At 40.6% G+C, this 21,973-nt stretch overlaps 1 protein-coding gene across 1 annotated transcript in view; it reads left to right on the forward strand.

The window, feature by feature from the left end:
- LOC121378090 (NPC intracellular cholesterol transporter 1-like) overlaps positions 1–21,973 on the forward strand; it is a 40,407-nt gene that overhangs the window by 12,221 nt on the left and 6,213 nt on the right. Inside the window, exons 6-16 of the mRNA XM_041506190.1 lie at positions 1,033–1,133; positions 2,425–2,585; positions 3,062–3,190; positions 5,381–5,563; positions 6,772–6,886; positions 11,273–11,400; positions 13,009–13,146; positions 15,674–15,763; positions 16,589–16,779; positions 18,483–18,604; positions 20,232–20,364. Coding sequence (XP_041362124.1) covers positions 1,033–1,133; positions 2,425–2,585; positions 3,062–3,190; positions 5,381–5,563; positions 6,772–6,886; positions 11,273–11,400; positions 13,009–13,146; positions 15,674–15,763; positions 16,589–16,779; positions 18,483–18,604; positions 20,232–20,364 — 1,491 coding nt within the window. The remainder of the gene's footprint in view (positions 1–1,032; positions 1,134–2,424; positions 2,586–3,061; positions 3,191–5,380; positions 5,564–6,771; positions 6,887–11,272; positions 11,401–13,008; positions 13,147–15,673; positions 15,764–16,588; positions 16,780–18,482; positions 18,605–20,231; positions 20,365–21,973) is intronic.

Raw genomic sequence — 21,973 nt, forward strand, 5'->3', positions numbered from 1 at the left:
CCAAAGCTTCTGTGGTAAGTGCTAGTGGAAATGATCCACTGTATTACTATTGTACATAGAACACTGGCCAAAGCTTCTGTGGCAAGTGCTAGTGGAAATGATCGACTGCATTACTATTGTACATAGAACACTGGCCAAAGCTTCTGTGGTAAGTGTTAGTGGAAATGATCGACTGCATTACTATTGTACATAGAACACTGGCCAAAGCTTCTGTGGTAAGGGCTAGTGGAAATGATCGACTGCATTACTATTGTACATAGAACACTGGCCAAAGCTTCTGTGGTAAGGGCTAGTGGAAATGATCGACTGCATTACTATTGTACATAGAACACTGGCCAAAGCTTCTGTGGTAAGGGCTAGTGGAAATGATCGACTGCATTACTATTGTACATAGAACACTGGCCAAAGCTTCTGTGGTAAGGGCTAAAGTACTAATCAAAGTTATACCTAGGTGATTTTCCAGTCTTATATATCAGACTATAACACCAAGTTTGATATTGAACACACCTGAGATCACCTCTCTGCTTAGCTTAGTACTTGTGATTTCACCTGTCAAGTGTAATCAATATAACACCAAGTTTGATATTGAACACACCTGAGATCACCTCTCTGCTTAGCTTAGTACTTGTGATTTCACCTGTCAAGTGTAATCAATATAACACCAAGTTTGATATTGAACACACCTGAGACCACCTCTCTGCTTAGCTTAGTACTTGTGATTTCACCTGTCAAGTGTAATCAATATAAACCTGGGTGTTATAGTCTGTTCCAAATTACTTATGTTTTGCAGTAAAATTGTAAATAAATTTCATATTTCTATCTATAACAGGTCATTTATTGTCATTTTAGGTACCAGTTGTTTGAATACCATAACAGGTCATGATAATACTGACACATTTTTATGGTTTTTATTCCAGGGATTTTCATAACTAATATATAAGACTGAAAAATCACCTGACTTTCTCGAACATCTGTCAAACACTGCTTGACGTTAACTGACAAAAGACAGAAATTGTTTTTTTTATTTTTCAGGGCGCCGACTTCTATCAACGACACGACAAAACTGCACACATCTTGTTTGTCTGACTGGGGAGGTCCTGCCTACCCGTGGGTAGTACTCGGTGGATATGATGGTGAGTGTCGGTGACATGTGTTACCAAGACAACTATAGTCTGTAGGGGGGGCGGAGGTCCTGCCTACCCGTGGGTAGTACTCGGTGGACATGATGGTGAGTGAGTCAGTGAAACATGTTACCATGGCAACTGTAGTCTGTATGGGGGAGGTCCGGCCTTCATATGGATCGTACTCTGTGGATATGATGCTGAGTGTGAAACGTGTTACCATGGCAACTATAGTGTGTAAGGGGGGGAGGTCTGGTCTTCCCATGGGTTATACTCGGTGGATATGATGGTGAGTGAGTCGGGGAAACGTGTTATCATGGCAACTATAATCGGTGGGATGGGGGATGTAGCTCAGTGATACAGCACTCACATGATCCTTGTTGGTGGGCCCATTGGGCTATTTCTCGTTCCAGCCAGTGCTCCACAACTGGTGTAACAAAGGCCGTGGTATGTATTATCTTGTCTGAGATGGTGCATATAAAAGATCCCTTGCTGCTAATCGAAAAGAGTAGCCCACGAAGTGGCGACAGTGTGTTTCCTGTCTCAGTATCTGTGTGGTCCTTAACCATATGTCTGTCGCCACATAACCATAAATAAAATGTGTTGAGTGTGTTGTTAAATAAAACATTTCTTTCCCGTGGGTCGTACGTGGTGGATAAGATGGTGAGTCAGTGAAACGTGTTACCATGGCATCTATAGTCTATAGAGGTTAAGAGGAGGTCCGGCCTTCCCACGGGTTGTACCATGGCATCTATAGTCTATAGAGGTTAAGAGGAGGTCCGGCCTTCCCACGGGTTGTACCATGGCATCTATAGTCTATAGAGGTTAAGAGGAGGTCCGGCCTTCCCACGGGTTGTACCATGGCATCTATAGTCTATAGAGGTTAAGAGGAGGTCCGGCCTTCCCACGGGTTGTACCATGGCATCTATAGTCTATAGAGGTTAAGAGGAGGTCCGGCCTTCCCACGGGTTGTACTCTGTGGATATGATATTGAGTGAGTCTGTGAAACGTGTTACCATGGCAACTATAGTCTTGTTTGACAGGTATATCAAATGCAGAGATATGTGCTGTCCTGTTTATGGGAAAGTCCACATTAAAGATTCCTTGTTGCTAATTGAAAAAAATACAACAGGTTTCTTCTCTAAGACTGTCGAAATTACCAAATGTTTGACATCTGGTAGCCGATGATCAATAAATCAATGTGCTCAGGTGGTGACAATACACGAAAGCAACTTAAATTTTTATCTTCGTTGTGTACTAGGTGTCAGTAAAAAAGTTTTATTGCTTCATTCGCTTTGATCAGGTCAAAACTATAAGAACGCTACGGCCTTGGTTATCACCTATCTTGTTGACAACAGCATCGACTTCAACAACAACTCGAGGGCAAAGGCCTGGGAGGGGGCGTTTCTACGCTTTATCGAGAGCTACGACAACCCCAACATGAGCATCGCCTACTCGTCGGAAGTAAGCAGCAACTCAGTTTAGTCTTCTTGTGTCTCATCTCTGTCCATATCTCTGTCTGTCTGTTTTATCTGTCTGTCTGACTGTCTGTCTATTCTTTGTCCAGGGAACTTTTATAACTAGCAACTACTATTTAATGATTTAGAATTGTGTCACGATCTCTTTAAACTTGTGGTGCGGGACGTAGCCCAGTGGTAAAGGGTTTGCTTGATGCATGGTCGATTTGGGATCGATCCCTGTTGGTGCTCCATGACTGGTATATCAAAGGCTGTGGTTTGTGTTATCCTGTCTGTGGGATGATGCATATAAAAGATCCCTTGCTGCTTATCGAAAAGAGTAGCCCATGAAGTGTGTGACAACGTGTTTCTTCTCTCAATATCTGTATGGTCCTTAACCATATGTCTGACGCCATATAACCGTAAATAAAATATGTTGAGTGCGTCGTTAAATAAAACATTTTGTTCCATCCTTGTTTTCAGCGGTCGATTGAGGATGAGATAGAGCGTGAAAGCAGTGGGGATGTGGTGACCATCTTAATCAGCTATTTGATCATGTTTGCCTACATCAGCCTGACCCTCGGGCAGATACACAGCTGTGACCGCATACTGGTAACATTATATATCTCTTTGTGTTAAGCTTGACACACACCTGCTGATTTACACCGATCCGACTGTTAAGTCGGCAGTAGTCTGAAAACGTGCTCCTGCATACACCAGTCTACACCATTGTCTAGTCGGGGCAAAAGTGGAGATTAGATGCGACTGTCGCGTCTTTGCTCTGTCTGCGTGCATCTACTGATTAATACTGACATGACTGTCAAGTCAGGGTTAATTGGTAGGTGTATGCCAAGCATTAACGTGACAGACCCTACTTTTTAAACACTACAGAGTGTTTTTCACTATTGGAGCCATTTTTTTATAATTTAAATCAAATATTACTTAAATTTTATTGCTTAGATTTTAAGACTACATTTTCATACATCAGAAGTGTTTCTGGTCATCCTGGTGTTTCTAATACCACAAAATGCATTTTTCATTCTTAAAAAACACATATTCTTCTTTCTTAAAGAGACATACAGGTACCCTAGTTTTTAAACACTACAGCATATTTTTTACTATTAGAGCCATTTATGATCACTGAAATCAAACATTTCTTACATTTTATTGTTTAAATTATCCATTTCCGTACAACCGAAGTGTTTCAGGTCATCCTGGTGTTTCTAACACCACAAAATGCATTTTTCTTATTTTTAAAAACGCACGTACATCTGTCACGGTTATGGAGTCGCGTTTTAGTCTATTTTTAGGGGTATTTCAAAGTCACAGACTCGTTTCACTCTGTTGTATTCAAATTTGTTACAGGTTCATAAAGTATCCAAACTTATTGTCCATTTTTATGGGTTGAAACTATAGTCCAGGTGAAAAATATGCCTTACTGTTTAAAAACTAGGGTGTGTCCCTTTAAAAACCACACGTTTTTCTGAGAAGTAATGGTTATGGAGACGAGCTCTAGTTTATTTGTTAAGGGTATTTCCCCATTTCAATGTGGCAGACTCATGTTTCACTTTATTGCAGCTTTATCCAGATGTGTTACAGGTTTGTAAATGAATCAGATTTAGTGTCCATTTTCACAGGTTAAAGAGACATACCCTAATTTTAAACACAATGGCATATTTTTTACTATTGTAGCTGTTTTGGATAACTGAAAGCATACTTTACTTTGACTTTATTGTTTTGATTATCCATTTTCGTACATTCGGAGTGTTTCTGATCATCCTGGTGTTTGTAATGTCACAAAATATATTTCTCATATTTTTAAAAATGCACATGTGTCTGAGAAGTAACAGTTATGGAGTTGAGTTTTAGTCATATTTTTAGAGGGTATTTCATAGTTTAAAGTCACACTCATGTTTGTAACTGTATCCAGATGTGTTACAGGTTTGTAGATTAACTAAACTTAGTGTTAATTTCCATGGGTTGAAAGTAGGGTCTGTCCCTTTAACTAAACTTAGTGTTAATTTCCATGGGCTGAAACTAGGGTCTGTCCCTTTAACTAAACTTAGTGTTAATTTCCACAGGTTGAAAGTAGGGTCTGTCCCTTTAAAGGGTCTGTCCCTTTAACTAAACTTAGTGTTAATTTCCCTTTAAGTAGGGTCTGTGTAATTTCCATGGGTTGGAAGTAGGGTCTGTCCCTTTAACTAAACTTAGTGTTAATTTCCATGGGTTGAAACTAGGGTCTGTCCCTTTAACTAAACTTAGTGTTAATTTCCACGGGTTGAAAGTAGGGTCTGTCCCTTTAACTAAACTTGCAAAATCATGCCAGTGATTTGAAAAGAATTTGAAAACATTCGGAATTATGCCTAGGGTATACGAAATGATTCGGGTGAATTACAAAGTATGCTGGAAACTAATTGCAATATAAAATTTGATATAAAATTAGTTTCAAGACGAAAAACCCCCAACCATTATGGTACAGCCATAAAATCTGTTTATACTAGTATACAATCCAGACTTTATTACTGCACTTTTCCCCCTGTTTTTTCAATGTTGAAATTGACCAACAAGTTCGCCTATTGAATAAATAGTCTTGCCCGATATTTTAAGAATTTGTATGCTTCCGAATAACGATATAAAAGGCAAAGTGTAATTGGTCGATATTTAAATTGTTATTTATAGATGAAATGTCACCTGGACATGGAAGTCCACGCAATGCTGTTAGATCTACCGGTAGACCAGTAGAGCTAATTTAAATCAGATTGGGTCTTGCTCAGAATGACTTGATTGTCTTGTGTTTCACAGATTGACTCGAAGATCACGCTTGGTCTGGCGGGCGTCGTGATCGTCCTGTTCTCGGTGTCGTGTTCTCTAGGATTCTTCAGCTATGTGGGTCAGCCAGCCACACTGATCATCGTCGAGGTCGTCCCCTTTCTCGTTCTGGCCGTCGGTGTCGACAACATCTTCATCCTTGTACAGGCCTATCAGGTTGGTGCGGCAATATATACATACATACATACATACATACATACATACATACTAGCCAGTGCCAGGTCTGCCCACTGTTTCATGCACGTAAGCGGGATCTACCGCGTAGATTGTAGGCCCCATGCATATGGTTGAGTTAAAGAACTTCCTTTTTATGGAAGCTTCGATAGCTCAGAGCAGTGCAATATCGGCAACAGTTACCAGGTTAGTGCTGCAGTGCAATATCGGCAACAGTTATCAGGTTAATGCTGCAGTGCAATATCGGCAACAGTTATCAGGTTAGTGCTGCAGTGCAATATCGGCAACAGTAACCAGGTTAGTGCTGCAGTGCAATATCAGTAACAGTTACCAGGTTAGTGCTGCAGTGCAATATCGGTAACAGTTATCAGGTTAATGCTGCATTGCAATATCGGCAACAGTTATCAGGTTAGTGCTACTGTGCAATATCGGCAACAGTTATCAGGTTAGTGCTGCAGTGAAATATCGGCAATAGTTATCAGGTTAGTGCTGCAGTGCAAGATCGGCAACAGTTACCAGGTTAGTGCTGCAGTGCAATATCAGCAACAGTTATCAGGTTAGTGCTGCAGTGCAATATCAGCAACAGTTACCAGGTTAATGCTGCAGTGCAATATCGGCAACAGTTATCAGGTTAATGCTGCAGTGCAGTATCAGCAACAGTTATCAGGTTAGTGCTTCAATGCAGTATCGGCAACAGTTATCAGGTTAGTGCTGCAGTGCAATATCGGCAACAGTTACCAGGTTAGTGCTGCAGTGCAATATCGGCAACAGTTACCAGGTTAGTGTTGCAGTGCAATATCGGCAACAGTTATCAGGTTAGTGCTGCAGTGAAATATCGGCAACAGTTACCAGGTTAGTGCTGCAGTGCAATATCGGCAACAGTTACCAGTTTAGTGCTGCAGTGCAATATCGGCAACAGTTACCAGGTTAGTGCTGCAGTGCAATATCGGCAACAGTTACCAGGTTAGTGCTGCAGTGCAATATCGGCAACAGTTATCAGGTTAGTGCTGCAGTGAAATATCGGCAACAGTTACCAGGTTAGTGCTGCAGTGCAATATCGGCAACAGTTACCAGTTTAGTGCTGCAGTGCAATATCGGTAACAGTTATCAGGTTAGTGCTGCAGTGCAATATCGACAACAGTGAATCAGATTAACCGAGCTCTGCTTGGGATTTTTTTTTTTTTTTTCAGCATGACAAGCGGTACTCAACGGAGGAGCTGGAGCACCAGATCGGGAGGATTGTGGGTAAAGTGGGTCCCAGCATGCTCCTCACCAGCTGTTCCGAGTCTGTGGCTTTCTTCATTGGTGAGTTTGACGTCCGCATTCCGCACAGCCGTCGTAGTGTTTTTAACACAGTATAATACCCTGCTGTTATTAGTCCGGTTGGATGAGACTATAGGTTGGTAAAGTGTCCGATCGTTGCCCCCCTATTGTTTGGGTTATGGTTAATTTTAGGATTAAGGTTCGAGTTAGTATTGGGTTTAGGGTGAGGTTCACTCTTTATACATGTATCAGTATAATGGGGGGTAACAGGTGGAAATCTTTCCCTGTAGGTTTTATCTATGTCCATGTATCTGCCTATACGTCTGTCCATTCATATGTCCATCCGTTTATAATGTCAGTAGCATCATTTTAAAAAAAGGACACTTAAAATATTTTATGAAAGTACGTAGCAATGTGCTCGGTCGAAGTAACATCCATCACAAAACAAATCAGAATTGTTTAAGTGAGAAGAAAGTCTTAAGGCATTTAAACATGTCCTTTTTGTAATTCTCTTAGCATTAGTCAGGAAAAGTTAATAAATATGTCAATCAGTCTTGAAATTACATGATTTTAATTTGAAAGAGGAAAGGAAACTGTAACCTCCGTCACATGTAACAACTGTCACATGTAATGTCCATCACATGTAATGTCCGCCACATTTAGAGAGGCCAGATGCAGTGATCTCCAACCTCTTTGAATGTAATGTCCGTCACATGTAATGTCCGCCACATTAAGAGAGGCCAGATGCAGTGATCTCCAACCTCTTTGAATGTAATGTCCGTCACATGTAATGTCCGCCACATTTAGAGAGGCCAGATGCAGTGATCTCCAACCTCTTTGAATGTAATGTCCGTCACATGTAATGTCCGCCACATTAAGAGAGGCCAGATGCAGTGATCTCCAACCTCTTTGAATGTAATGTCCGTCACATGTAATGTCCGCCACATTAAGAGAGGCCAGATGCAGTGATCTCCAACCTCTTTGAATGTAATGTCCGTCACATGTAATGTCCGCCACATTAAGAGAGGCCAGATGCAGTGATCTCCAACCTCTTTGAATGTAATGTCCGTCACATGTAATGTCCGCCACATTAAGAGAGGCCAGATGCAGTGATCTCCAACCTCTTTGAATGTAATGTCCGTCACATGTAATGTCCGCCACATTAAGAGAGGTCAGATGCAGTGATCTCCAACCTCTTTGAATGTAATGTCCGTCACATGTAATGTCCGCCACATTTAGAGAGGCCAGATGCAGTGATCTCCAACCTCTTTGAATGTAATGTCCATCATGTAACATCCGTCACATGTAATGGCCACCACATTCAGAGAGGCCAGATGCAGTGATCTCCAACCTCTTTGAATGTAATGTCCGTCACATGTAATGTCGCCACATTAAGAGAGGCCAGATGCAGTGATCTCCAACCTCTTTGCATGTAATGTCTGTCACATGTAACATCCGTCACATGTAATGTCCGCCACATTCAAAGAGGCCAGATACAGTGATCTCCAACCTCTTTGAATGTAATGTCTGTCACATGTAACATCCATCACATGTAATGTCCGCCACATTCAGAGAGGCCAGATGCAGTGATCTCCAACCTATTTGCATGTAATGTCTGTCACATGTAACATCCGTTCGTCACATGTAATGTCCACATGTAACATCCATCACATGTAATGTCGTCACATTCAGAGAGGTCAGATACAGTGATCTCCAACCTCTTTGAATGTAATGTCCGTCACATGTAATGTCCGCCACATTTAGAGAGGCCAGATGCAGTGATCTCCAACCTCTTTGAATGTAATGTCCATCATGTAACATCCGTCACATGTAATGGCCACCACATTCAGAGAGGCCAGATGCAGTGATCTCCAACCTCTTTGAATGTAATGTCCGTCACATGTAATGTCGCCACATTAAGAGAGGCCAGATGCAGTGATCTCCAACCTCTTTGCATGTAATGTCTGTCACATGTAACATCCGTCACATGTAATGTCCGCCACATTCAAAGAGGCCAGATACAGTGATCTCCAACCTCTTTGAATGTAATGTCCGTCACATGTAATGTCCGCCACATTAAGAGAGGCCAGATGCAGTGATCTCCAACCTCTTTGAATGTAATGTCCGTCACATGTAATGTCCGCCACATTTAGAGAGGCCAGATGCAGTGATCTCCAACCTCTTTGAATGTAATGTCCGTCACATGTAATGTCCGCCACATTAAGAGAGGCCAGATGCAGTGATCTCCAACCTCTTTGAATGTAATGTCCGTCACATGTAATGTCCGCCACATTAAGAGAGGCCAGATGCAGTGATCTCCAACCTCTTTGAATGTAATGTCCGTCACATGTAATGTCCGCCACATTAAGAGAGGCCAGATGCAGTGATCACCAACCTCTTTGAATGTAATGTCCGTCACATGTAATGTCCGTCACATTTAGAGAGGCCAGATGCAGTGATCTCCAACCTCTTTGAATGTAATGTCCGTCACATGTAATGTCCGCCACATTAAGAGAGGCCAGATGCAGTGATCTCCAACCTCTTTGAATGTAATGTCCGTCACATGTAATGTCCGCCACATTAAGAGAGGCCAGATGCAGTGATCTCCAACCTCTTTGAATGTAATGTCCGTCACATGTAATGTCCGCCACATTAAGAGAGGCCAGATGCAGTGATCTCCAACCTCTTTGAATGTAATGTCCGTCACATGTAATGTCCGCCACATTTAGAGAGGCCAGATGCAGTGATCTCCAACCTCTTTGAATGTAATGTCCATCATGTAACATCCGTCACATGTAATGGCCACCACATTCAGAGAGGCCAGATGCAGTGATCTCCAACCTCTTTGAATGTAATGTCCGTCACATGTAATGTCGCCACATTAAGAGAGGCCAGATGCAGTGATCTCCAACCTCTTTGCATGTAATGTCTGTCACATGTAACATCCGTCACATGTAATGTCCGCCACATTCAAAGAGGCCAGATACAGTGATCTCCAACCTCTTTGAATGTAATGTCTGTCACATGTAACATCCATCACATGTAATGTCCGCCACATTCAGAGAGGCCAGATGCAGTGATCTCCAACCTATTTGCATGTAATGTCTGTCACATGTAACATCCGTTCGTCACATGTAATGTCCACATGTAACATCCATCACATGTAATGTCGTCACATTCAGAGAGGTCAGATACAGTGATCTCCAACCTCTTTGAATGTAATGTCTGTCACATGTAACATCCATCACATGTAATGTCCATCACATGTAATGTCGTCACATTCAGAGAGGTCAGATACAGTGATCTCCAACCTCTTTGAATGTAATGTGTCACATGTAACATCCATCACATGTAATGTCCGTCACATGTAATGTCGCCACATTCAGAGAGGCCAGATGCAGTGATCTCCAACCTCTTTGAATGTAATGTCCATCACATGTAATGTCCGCCACATTAAGAGAGGCCAGATGCAGTGATCTCCAACCTCTTTGAATGTAATGTCCATCACATGTAATGTCCGCCACATTTAGAGAGGCCAGATGCAGTGATCTCCAACCTCTTTGAATGTAATGTCCATCACATGTAATGTCCGCCACATTAAGAGAGGCCAGATGCAGTGATCTCCAACCTCTTTGAATGTAATGTCTGTCACATGTAACATCCATCACATGTAATGTCCGTCACATGTAATGTCCGCCACATTTAGAGAGGCCAGATGCAGTGATCTCCAACCTCTTTGAATGTAATGTCCATCATGTAACATCCGTCACATGTAATGTCCACCACATTCAGAGAGGCCAGATGCAGTGATCTCCAACCTCTTTGAATGTAATGTCCGTCACATGTAATGTCGCCACATTAAGAGAGGCCAGATGCAGTGATCTCCAACCTCTTTGCATGTAATGTCTGTCACATGTAACATCCGTCACATGTAATGTCCGCCACATTCAAAGAGGCCAGATACAGTGATCTCCAACCTCTTTGAATGTAATGTCTGTCACATGTAACATCCATCACATATAATGTCCGCCACATTCAGAGAGGCCAGATGCAGTGATCTCCAACCTATTTGCATGTAATGTCTGTCACATGTAACATCCGTTCGTCACATGTAATGTCCACATGTAACATCCATCACATGTAATGTCGTCACATTCAGAGAGGTCAGATACAGTGATCTCCAACCTCTTTGAATGTAATGTCTGTCACATGTAACATCCATCACATGTAATGTCCGTCACATGTAATGTCGCCACATTCAGAGAGGCCAGATACAGTGATCTCCAACCTCTTTGAATGTAATGTCTGTCACATGTAACATCCATCACATGTAATGTACGTCACATTCAGAGAGGCCAGATGCAATGATCTCTATTTGAATGTAATGTCCATCACCGTGGAATTTCCCCATTACTGTTTGTTTTACAGGTGCCATGACCGACATGCCAGCGGTGAGAATTTTCACAATGTATGCAGCAATGGCCGTCTTGTTTGACTTCTTGCTGCAGATTTCCTGTTTCGTTTCCTTGCTCACTCTCGATGCCAAACGCCAAGAGGTCAGTACATTCACCTTTAGTGGACCTGATGTTTTCGTTAATACCCCAACCAGTGCCCTGTTGCTAGTGATCATTTATAATCAAAAACTGATCGCTTTATCTCTATCGATGTGATGATCAGTTAATAAAAAGCCGTACTCGTTTGTGTAGGAAAATGTTAACTGTAATTGTTCCTCCAGTAGGGCTTCTAGATTATGGTAGTCCCATTCCCATGGCTAGTAAATAACTACTTTTGCTATCCACACTATGTAAGTGTGTATGTATTGATGTATGAATATCTATATATTGTATGTATGTCGAGGTTGACTATTAGATTTTAGATATTAACGTACTGGCACAGGGGATAATTAAATTCTTTCTGGCCTCACAAATTGTCCCATGACATTGCTGGGACTCGAACCTGTGGCACCGAATCGCCCGCAACTTGCAGACTTGCCACAATATATTCTCAGCTATCGTGACATCAATAAAAAGGATGCTCTTTAACTCGACCATATCTCCACAGGAGATATCGCTTCTTATACTCTTGATTGGTCAAATTTTAATCACAAGACAATATTTTGTTACGTCAATGTTTGTTTCAGCGCTAAACCTATCATTAGTGACGTCACGCCACTGCCATTCTGCTAGTTAACAAGTCTACTGCTGCCAAATCTAGTGAAATTCAACCCACATTGCTGACATTGGTTACAACTGTTGCAAATGAAAAGAATGATGATGGATGATAAAAAGAATACCCCCCTCGTGTCTTGTGATATCATAATGTATCAGCACACGTTGATAAAAGTATACAAATCCTCGGCAAGCCTCGGTTTTCATACTTTTATCACTCGGGGAGTATTCTCTATTTATCAGCCCTCGTTGATAACTCGTGCTGATAAATTATGATATCACAAGACAATCGGGGAGTATTCTCTGTTTATCAGCCCTTGTTGATAGCTCGTGCTGATAAATTATAATACCACAAGACACTCGGGGAGTATTCTCTGTTTATCAGCCCTTGTTGATAACTCATGCTGATAAATTATGATATCACAAGACACTCGGGGAGTATCCTCTGTTTATCAGCCCTCGTTGATGACTGGTGCTGATAAATTATGATATCACAAGACACTCGGGGAGTATCCTCTGTTTATCAGCCTTCGTTGATGACTCGTGCTGATAAATTATGATATCACAAGACAATCGGGGAGTATTCTCTGTTTATCAGCCCTTGTTGATAGCTCGTGCTGATAAATTATAATACCACAAGACACTCGGGGAGTATTCTCTGTTTATCAGCCCTTGTTGATAACTCATGCTGATAAATTATGATATCACAAGACACTTGGGGAGTATCCTCTTTTTATCAGCCCTCGTTGATGTCTGGTGCTGATAAATTATGATATCACAAGACACTCGGGGAGTATCCTCTGTTTATCAGCCCTCGTTGATGACTCGTGCTGATAAATTATGATATCACAAGACACTCGGGGAGTATCCTCTGTTTATCAGCCCTCGTTGATGACTCGTGCTGATACATTATGATATCACAAGACACTCGGGGAGTATCCTCTGTTTATTACTTTGAGTCATGCTTGTGTATTTTTAATTTTTTTTGTCCAACAGAAAAATCGCTATGACATCTGCTGCTGTGTGAAAGAATCGACAAAGGAGAAAACCGAAGAGTCTGAGGGATTGTTGTACACGGTGATGAACAAATACTACTCGCACTTCCTGATGAAGGAGTGGGTGCGGCCTATTGTTGTGAGTATAGATAACAAGTACTACTCGCACTTTCTGATGAAGGAGTGGGTGCGGCCTATTGTTGTGAGTATAGATAACAAGTACTACTCGCACTTTCTCATGAAGGAGTGGGTGCGGCCTATTGTTGTGAGTATAGATAACAAGTACTACTCACACTTTCTCATGAAGGAGTGGGTGCGGCCTATTGTTGTGAGTATAGATAACAAGTACTACTCACACTTTCTCATGAAGGAGTGGGTGCGGCCTATTGTTGTGAGTATAGATAACAAGTACTACTCACACTTTCTGATGGAGTGGGTGCGGCCTATTGTTGTGAGTATAGATAACAAGTACTACTCACACTTCCTGATGAAGGAGTGGGTGCGGCCTTTTGTTGTGAGTATAGATAACAAGTACTACTCGCACTTTCTGATGGAGTGGGTGCGGCCTATTGTTGTGAGTATAGATAACAAGTACTACTTGCACTTTCTCATGAAGGAGTGGGTGCGGCCTATTGTTGTGAGTATAGATAACAAGTACTACTCGCACTTCCTGATGAAGGAGTGGGTGCGGCCTATTGTTGTGAGTATAGATAACAAGTACTACTCGCACTTCCTGATGAAGGAGTGGGTGCGGCCTATTGTTGTGAGTATAGATAACAAGTACTACTCACACTTTCTGATGGAGTGGGTGTGGCCTATTGTTGTGAGTATAGATAACAAGTACTACGCACACTTCCTGATGAAGGAGTGGGTGCGGCCTATTGTTGTGAGTATAGATAACAAGTACTACTCGCACTTTCTGATGGAGTGGGTGCAGCCTATTGTTGTGAGTATAGATAACAAGTACTACTTGCACTTTCTCATGAAGGAGTGGGTGCGGCCGATTGTTGTGAGTATAGATAACAAGTACTACTCGCACTTCCTGATGAAGGAGTGGTTGCGGCCTATTGTTGTGAGTATAGATAACAAGTACTACTCGCACTTCCTGATGAAGGAGTGGTTGCGGCCTATTGTTGTGAGTATAGATAACAAGTACTACTCACACTTCCTGATGAAGGAGTGGGTGCGGCCTATTGTTGTGAGTATAGATAACAAGTACTACTCGCACTTTCTCATGAAGGAGTGGTTGCGGCCTATTGTTGTGAGTATAGATAACAAGTACTACTCGCACTTTCTCATGAAGGAGTGGTTGCGGCCTATTGTTGTGAGTATAGATAACAAGTACTACTTGCACTTTCTCATGAAGGAGTGGGTGCGGCCTATTGTTGTGAGTATAGATAACAAGTACTACTCGCACTTCCTGATGAAGGAGTGGGTGCGGCCTATTGTTGTGAGTATAGATAACAAATACTACTCACACTTCCTGATGAAGGAGTGGGTGCGGCCTATTGTTGTGAGTATAGAGGGACATATGGAATGAATGTTTAACGACAACCTAGCACAGAAATAAACATCGGCTATTGGGTGAGGGTCATACCTGTATGGTGGCCACTCACTTTTCAATGAACAGATGTATTCTGGGATTTAGGTGGGAATTAGGGGCGGGATTTAGCTCAGTCAGTTGAGTGCTCGCTTGAGGTGTTTGTGTCGCAGGATCGAACCACCTCAGTGGATCCATTCAACTGACTGTGGTTTTTCTCATTCCAACCAGTTCAATAACTTGTCAAATGCCATGGTATGTGATTTTCTGTCTTTGAGGACAGTGCATATAAAAGATCCCTTGCTGCATTAGGAAAAATGTAGCGGGTTTCCTCTAATGACTACGTGTCTGAATTACTAAATGTTTAACATCCAGTAGCCGATGATTAATTAAGCAATGTGCTCCAGTGGTGTCGTTAAACAAACTAAACTTTTCATGTGGGAAATAGTGGAAATATTATAAGAGGGATAGAGGAGAGAGGGATGGAGAGGAAGACTGAGGGAGAGGAGAGACAAAGAATGTGAGAGTATGTATGAGGGAGGGAGAGGGTAGGGAGGGAGTGAAGGAGGGAGGCAGGAGAGAGACCGAGAAAGTGTATGTATGAGAGAGAGAGAGACAGAGAGAGAGAGAGAGACAGAGAGAGAGAGAGAGAGAGAGACAGGCAGACAGAGACAGACAGACAGAGACTGAGTGAGACCGATAGACTGGCACAGAAAGAAAGACACCAAGACACAAGGACAGATTGAAAAATACACCTACACATACAGTTAAAAAGTTAAACATTTGTTTTGTTTAACGACACCACTAGAGCACATTGATTTATTAATCAACAGCTATTGGATGAGTTGGAGCTCTGCTGTGGGGGTTTTCTAGATGTTTGTTTTTTTAATACAGTAAAATACTCTTATAACAAACCAGAAGGGACCATGTTCATTGTACACATTTGCACAAGTTGATTATTAATGCATAGAGAGATAAAACAGGACTACAATCAGTTCGTTCTATGCAGTAGTTCGTTCTAAGCATGTCCGTTCTTCATATTCATGTTCTGTGTATGTATATAAAATTGTTCTTTTTAAGTAGAGATGTGATATTTTGTTTACATGTACTGTACGTACTGTTTCAGATGGTGGTTTTCACAGGCTGGTGCTGTGTTAGCGTGGTGCTAGCGTCAAGGGTTGAGATTGGACTGGAACAGAAACTCTCCATGCCGCACGTATGTTTCGCACATTAAAATATGTTTTGAGTTCTCTTGCATCTCGTTTGCCTTACGACAGACTTCTCACAGTTTAAATGGTGTAATATTTGTTCAGTTGCATTGTTGGTTAAAGTGTAATTACAAAAGATGGTAAAAACCAGGATTAATATTTATATATTATATATTTATATATTATATTAAAACAAGGGATGTTCTTTCTTTCTTTCTTATTGGTTATTTAGCAAGATATGCACAAGTATTTCCTAATGATTTGCTATCCAGTCTGTGGGATGGTTCATATAAAAGATCCCTTGTTACTAATGAAAAAATATAGCGGGTTTCCTCTCAGATAATTTTTTTAAAAGAAAAACTATGGTTGGTTGGTTGATCAAGAAACACACTGTGGATGGTTAGTTGACTTTATTATTGTGTTAGGGTCGAGACGTAACCCAGTGGTAAAGCGCTCGCTTGATGCGCAGTCGGTTTGGGGTCAATCCCCGTCGGTGGGCCCATTGGGCTATTTCTCGTTCCAGCGAGTGTACCACGACTGGTATATCAAAGGCCTTGGTATGTACTACCCTATCTGTGGGATGGTGCATATAAAAGATCCCTTGCTGCCAATCGAAAAGAGTAGCCCATGAAGTGGCAACAGTGGGTTTTCTCTCTCATTATCTGTGTGGTCCTTAACCATATGTCTGACGCCATATAACCGAAAATAAAATGTGTTGAGTGCGTCGTTAAATAAAACATTTCTTTCTTTCTTTCTTTATTGTGTTGTGTACGGTAATCGTGTACCAATGAAAGACGTTTTAACACTTTTACATTTTGTATCACCTGCTGCAGGACTCTTACATGATCAACTACTTCAACAATATTTCCAAATACCTGTCGGTTGGGGCACCAGTCTATTTTGTCGTTGAGGACGGCCACAACTACACGTCAAGTCGCGGTCAGAATCAGATCTGTGGAAGTAACGGATGCGATGAAATGTCACTGCTCGGACAGATCTTCAAGGCTTCACAGACACCAAACTAGTAGGTTTTATTAGTGTTAAAGGGGTGGGACGTAGCCCAGTGGTAAAGTGCTTGCTTGATGCGCAGTCAGTTTGGGATCGATCCCCGTCAGTGGGCCCATTGGGATATTTCTCGATTCAGCCAGTGCACCACGACTGGTACATCAAAGGCCGTGGAATGCGCTATCCTGTCTATGGGATGGTGCATATAAAAGATCCTTTGCTGCTAATCAAAAAGAGTTGCCCATGAAGTGGCGACAGCAGGTTTCCTCTCTCAATATCTGTGTGGTCCTTAACTGTATGTCTGACGCCATATGACCATAAATAAAATGTGTTGAGTGCGTCGTTAAATAAACCATTTCCTTCCTTATTAGTGTTAAATTTTTAGTATTAACCATCTCACAGACATGACAGCACATACCATGTCCTTTGATATACCAGTTGTGGTGCACTGGCTAGAACGACAAATAGCCTAATGGGTCCACTGCCGGGGAATCGATCCCAAACCGACTGCACATCAAGCGAGTGCTTTACCCCTGGGCTATGACCCGTCTTTATTTGTGGCAGTTAAAATACATATTAAATACCTGTTCAGAGAACATTTTGTTCTCACAATCTTGATTAACAATACTTCCATTCAACTCAAAGTTGATTGGCAGCTACTGTTTCATGTTTTCAACTTGTGGAGTGATCTGTGAAACCTGTGTAGTGAATTGCAGCACGATACTGAACAAACCGTTCTCTGCTGTTAATGTTCTGAATGCAAGTATCTGCCCATATATATTCAATGTTTTTTAAACAGTATATATATATCAATTATTGACCGTTATTATAGTAATATCGGGTTTTATAGACCAAACAAATTGATATTGACTGAAGGCAAACAAACAAAATGTTATATCGGAACATACATTTATACTGAACAGTTACTGATTACCTCCAAATGCATTCTTTATTTGTATCATAAAATCGCAGGAGGGCCTAATCCAACTGCATTTCAATGAATCGTGCTAGATATTATTTTAAAAATTTGTCGATTACTGACCTTGCCTTTGTGGTATTTGAGAAATTAGATTAAAGAATAAAGATTTTTTTTTTTTTTTTGTTGTTGAAGGACAGCAAAGCGTTTTGTCCCAAGTTTGTGGTTGTTTACATTAGAATTAGCAGCTGACGTTGCGTTACATTACCTAATAATTGATTGGATAGAATATTTTCTCATCTTTTTTTTCATTGGTTAAATCTCCCAGGCAATATCACTTTTGCTCAGACCAGTGAGATCGACTGAGGGCAATATCACTATTTACGGAAGGTCATGTGACTGGTTTTTTGACCAATAAGAATACAGATATATTTTCATTATGTAATAAATTCTGATGTTAATAGTTTTTTTTTTTAGGCAGTGATGTTAAATAGACTGATTTTTTTTTTTTTTTTTTCAACTAGTATACATTTAACAGAGAATTTGTTTTAATTAATGCCATTCATGGTCATATAAATTGATGACTTTATTTGTATTTACTCGTTCCAGCCAGTGCACCACGACTGGTACATCAAAGGCCTATCCTGTCTATGGGATGGTGCATATAAAAGATCCCTTGCTGCTAACCGTAAATAAAATGTGTTCAGTGCGTCGTTAAAGCAAACATTTCCATTATTTGTATTTACTGGCATTTCTTTTGTTGATGAGTATATTTCTTACGTTTAATACTACTGTTAATTTCTCAGTACTCGGATTGCCCACCCAGCTTCCTCATGGCTCGACGATTACTTCAACTGGATGGACCCTGAAGGAAATCCACCCTGTTGCCGTAGAAACAATGTAACAGAAGGATTCTGTAAGGCAACCAGTAAGTTGAAATTTCTTTTGACTGGTTTCTAAAGGATGTATATAAATGTCTTCTTATATCATTTCTATTCACGGGGCATGGGGAACGCTACTTTTAAAGTTCTAGAAATTAGAATAATGGAAATCTCAAACAAGTTACACAGAATTCAGTTCAGTAGATTCTAACAAATTCCCAACCTCGCAGTGGTCTAAACAGAATCAAAGATGGCGGGCGTCTCACTACACAGATCACTTCCGGTTGAGAGTTCATTCATCACGGTCCACTATAGTTCCTAATTGTGACACAAGTTACGGTTCACATATTCACTTCTAGGAAATGGTGAAGAATTAAAACAATATCTAGGTTTAATGGTTAGCCTTCTGGCTGTATTTTGCCCATGCTAATTTGTACTATTGTGCATTGACCTTTTGGGACATGGATGTATAGCGCAATAGACAGCCAGAGTGAATCGGTTAATGAACCACCTGTTCGGACCGATACTACAGCCAGATGCGGTCATATAGCAAAAAAACTGAGATGGAAATGTTCTCAATTTTGGAGTGAAAATAAATACTTATATAATAATATGTTCGCAGTGGTGTATGTTGTTTGTGCCAATGAGAACCTGTTCTATTGGCAATCTTCATTTGAAGTTAGGTAATTTAACCTGAGTTTCATTGGCAGATAACATCTGTGTAGTGAGACCATATACATGTGTACCCAACTCTGTATACACAATTTTATGCAGTGCTCTAAAAACAAAGTTGGAGGGATTTTCCCCAACCAGCAAAGGGCTTCAATTCCAGTTTTGTTTGATTGGTGGAATTTTCCCGACTGCCCAATCGAGCACTCCCCAGGACATGTCTGTAAGGGGCCGTTCAACTATTTGGTAATGCTCTAATGGGGGAGGGGGGTGCATTGGCAAATATGAGCAAGGAAGGCAATCCTGAATGGATTCATTGTTATCTATCTTTATGTTTCAAACGTTTAATAGCTTTTAATAACCAGATGTGTTAGATTATTCTGTCATCTATTGTAATGAGCCAGTGCACCACAACTGGTACATCAAAGGCCGTGGTATGTGCTATCCTGTCTATGCATGGGATGGTGCATATAAAAGATCCCTTGCAGCTAATCGAAAAGATGGCGACAGCAGGTTTCCTCCCTCAGTATCTGTGTTTTTCTTAACCATATGTCCGACGCCATATAACCGTAAATAAAATGTGTTGAGTGTGTCGTTAAATAAACCATTTCCTTCCTATTGTAATGAAAGTTTGTTTTAACGACTCCACTAGAGCACTTTGATTTATTAATTATAATTGGCTATTGGATGTCAAACATTTGGTAATTTTGACATATAGTTTTAGAGAGCAAACCTGCTACACTTTTCCATTAGAAGCCAGTGATCTTTTATATACACCATCCCATAGACAGGATAGCACATACCACGGCCTTTGATATGCCAGTCATGGTGCCCTCACTGGAGCAAGAAATATCCAGGCCTACTGACGGGGATCGATCTCAGACCAACCGTGCATCAAGCAAGCGCTGTACCACTGGGCTACATCCCACCCTCCCATTTGTAATGATTACAAACTGAGGATTGTTCTTTTAAATTTTAAACTTTTAATTTATTTCTTTTCTCCAGTTAACGATCCAGTTCACTGTCACCAGTGTATCAGCAACTTGGAGTATTCTGGGGGAAGACCGGCCGAGTCGGACTTTATGACTTACCTCCCCTGGTTCCTCAAGGATAACCCCGAGATCAAGTGTGCCAAAGGGTGAGTTATGTCCCCTTGTTTCACTTCATAGACTTTCTTGTATTTCTTGTTTAGCTTTATAGATATACAGCTTGTGTGATGCACTACTTCACTGATTGTTCCGTGTTGTTCAATGTTACTGGTATTTCTTGTTTAGCTTTATAGATATACAGCTTGTGTGATGCACTACTTCACTGATTGTTCCGTGTTGTTCAATGTTACTGGTATTTCTTGTTTAGCTTTATAGATATACAGCTTATGTGAAGCACTACTTCACTGATTGTTCCTTGTTGTTCAATGTTACTGGTATTTCTTGTTTAGCTTTATAGATATACAGCTTGTGTGATGCACTACTTCACTGATTGTTCTGTGTTGTTTAATGTTACTGGTATTTCTTGTTAGCTTTATAGATATACAGCTTGTGTGATGCACTACTTCACTGATTGTTCCGTGTTGTTCAATGTTACTGGTATTTCTTGTTTAGCTTTATAGATATACAGCTTGTGTGATGCACTACTTCACTGATTGTTCTGTGTTGTTTAATGTTACTGATATTTCTTGTTTAGCTTTATAGATATACAGCTTGTGTGATGCACTACTTCACTGATTGTTCTGTGTTGTTTAATGTTACTGGTATTTCTTGTTTAGCTTTATAGATATACAGCTTGTGTGATGCACTACTTCACTGATTGTTCTGTGTTGTTTAATGTTACTGGTATTTCTTGTTTAGCTTTATAGATATACAGCTTGTGTGATGCACTACTTCACTGATTGTTCCGTGTTGTTCAATGTTACTGGTATTTCTTGTTTAGCTTTATAGATATACAGCTTGTGTGATGCACTACTTCACTGATTGTTCTGTGTTGTTTAATGTTACTGATATTTCTTGTTTAGCTTTATAGATATACAGCTTGTGTGATGCACTACTTCACTGATTGTTCTGTGTTGTTTAATGTTACTGATATTTCTTGTTTAGCTTTATAGATATACAGCTTGTGTGATGCCCTACTTCACTGATTGTTTTCTAAGGGTTAATGTTACTGATATTTCTTGTTTAGCTTTATAGATATACAGCTTGTGTGATGCCCTACTTCACTGATTGTTCTGTGTTGTTTAATGTTACTGGTATTTCTTGTTTAGCTTTATAGATATACAGCTTGTGTGATGCCCTACTTCACTGATTGTTCTGTGTTGTTTAATGTTACTGGTATTTCTTGTTTAGCTTTATAGATATACAGCTTGTGTGATGCCCTACTTCACTGATTGTTCTGTGTTGTTTAATGTTACTGGTATTTCTTGTTTAGCTTTATAGATATACAGCTTGTGTGATGCACTACTTCACTGATTGTTTTCTAAGGGTTAATGTTACTGATATTTCTTGTTTAGCTTTATAGATATACAGCTTGTGTGATGCACTACTTCACTGATTGTTTTCTAAGGGTTAATGTTACTGGTATTTCTTGTTTAGCTTTATAGATATACAGCTTGTGTGATGCACTACTTCACTGATTGTTTTCTAAGGGTTAATGTTACTGGTATTTCTTGTTTAGCTTTATAGATATACAGCTTGTGTGATGCACTACTTCACTGATTGTTCTGTGTTGTTTAATGTTACTGGTATTTCTTGTTT

This window comes from Gigantopelta aegis, chromosome 7, assembly GCF_016097555.1.
Source record: "Gigantopelta aegis isolate Gae_Host chromosome 7, Gae_host_genome, whole genome shotgun sequence".
Taxonomy (NCBI): Eukaryota; Metazoa; Mollusca; class Gastropoda; order Neomphalida; family Peltospiridae; genus Gigantopelta; species Gigantopelta aegis.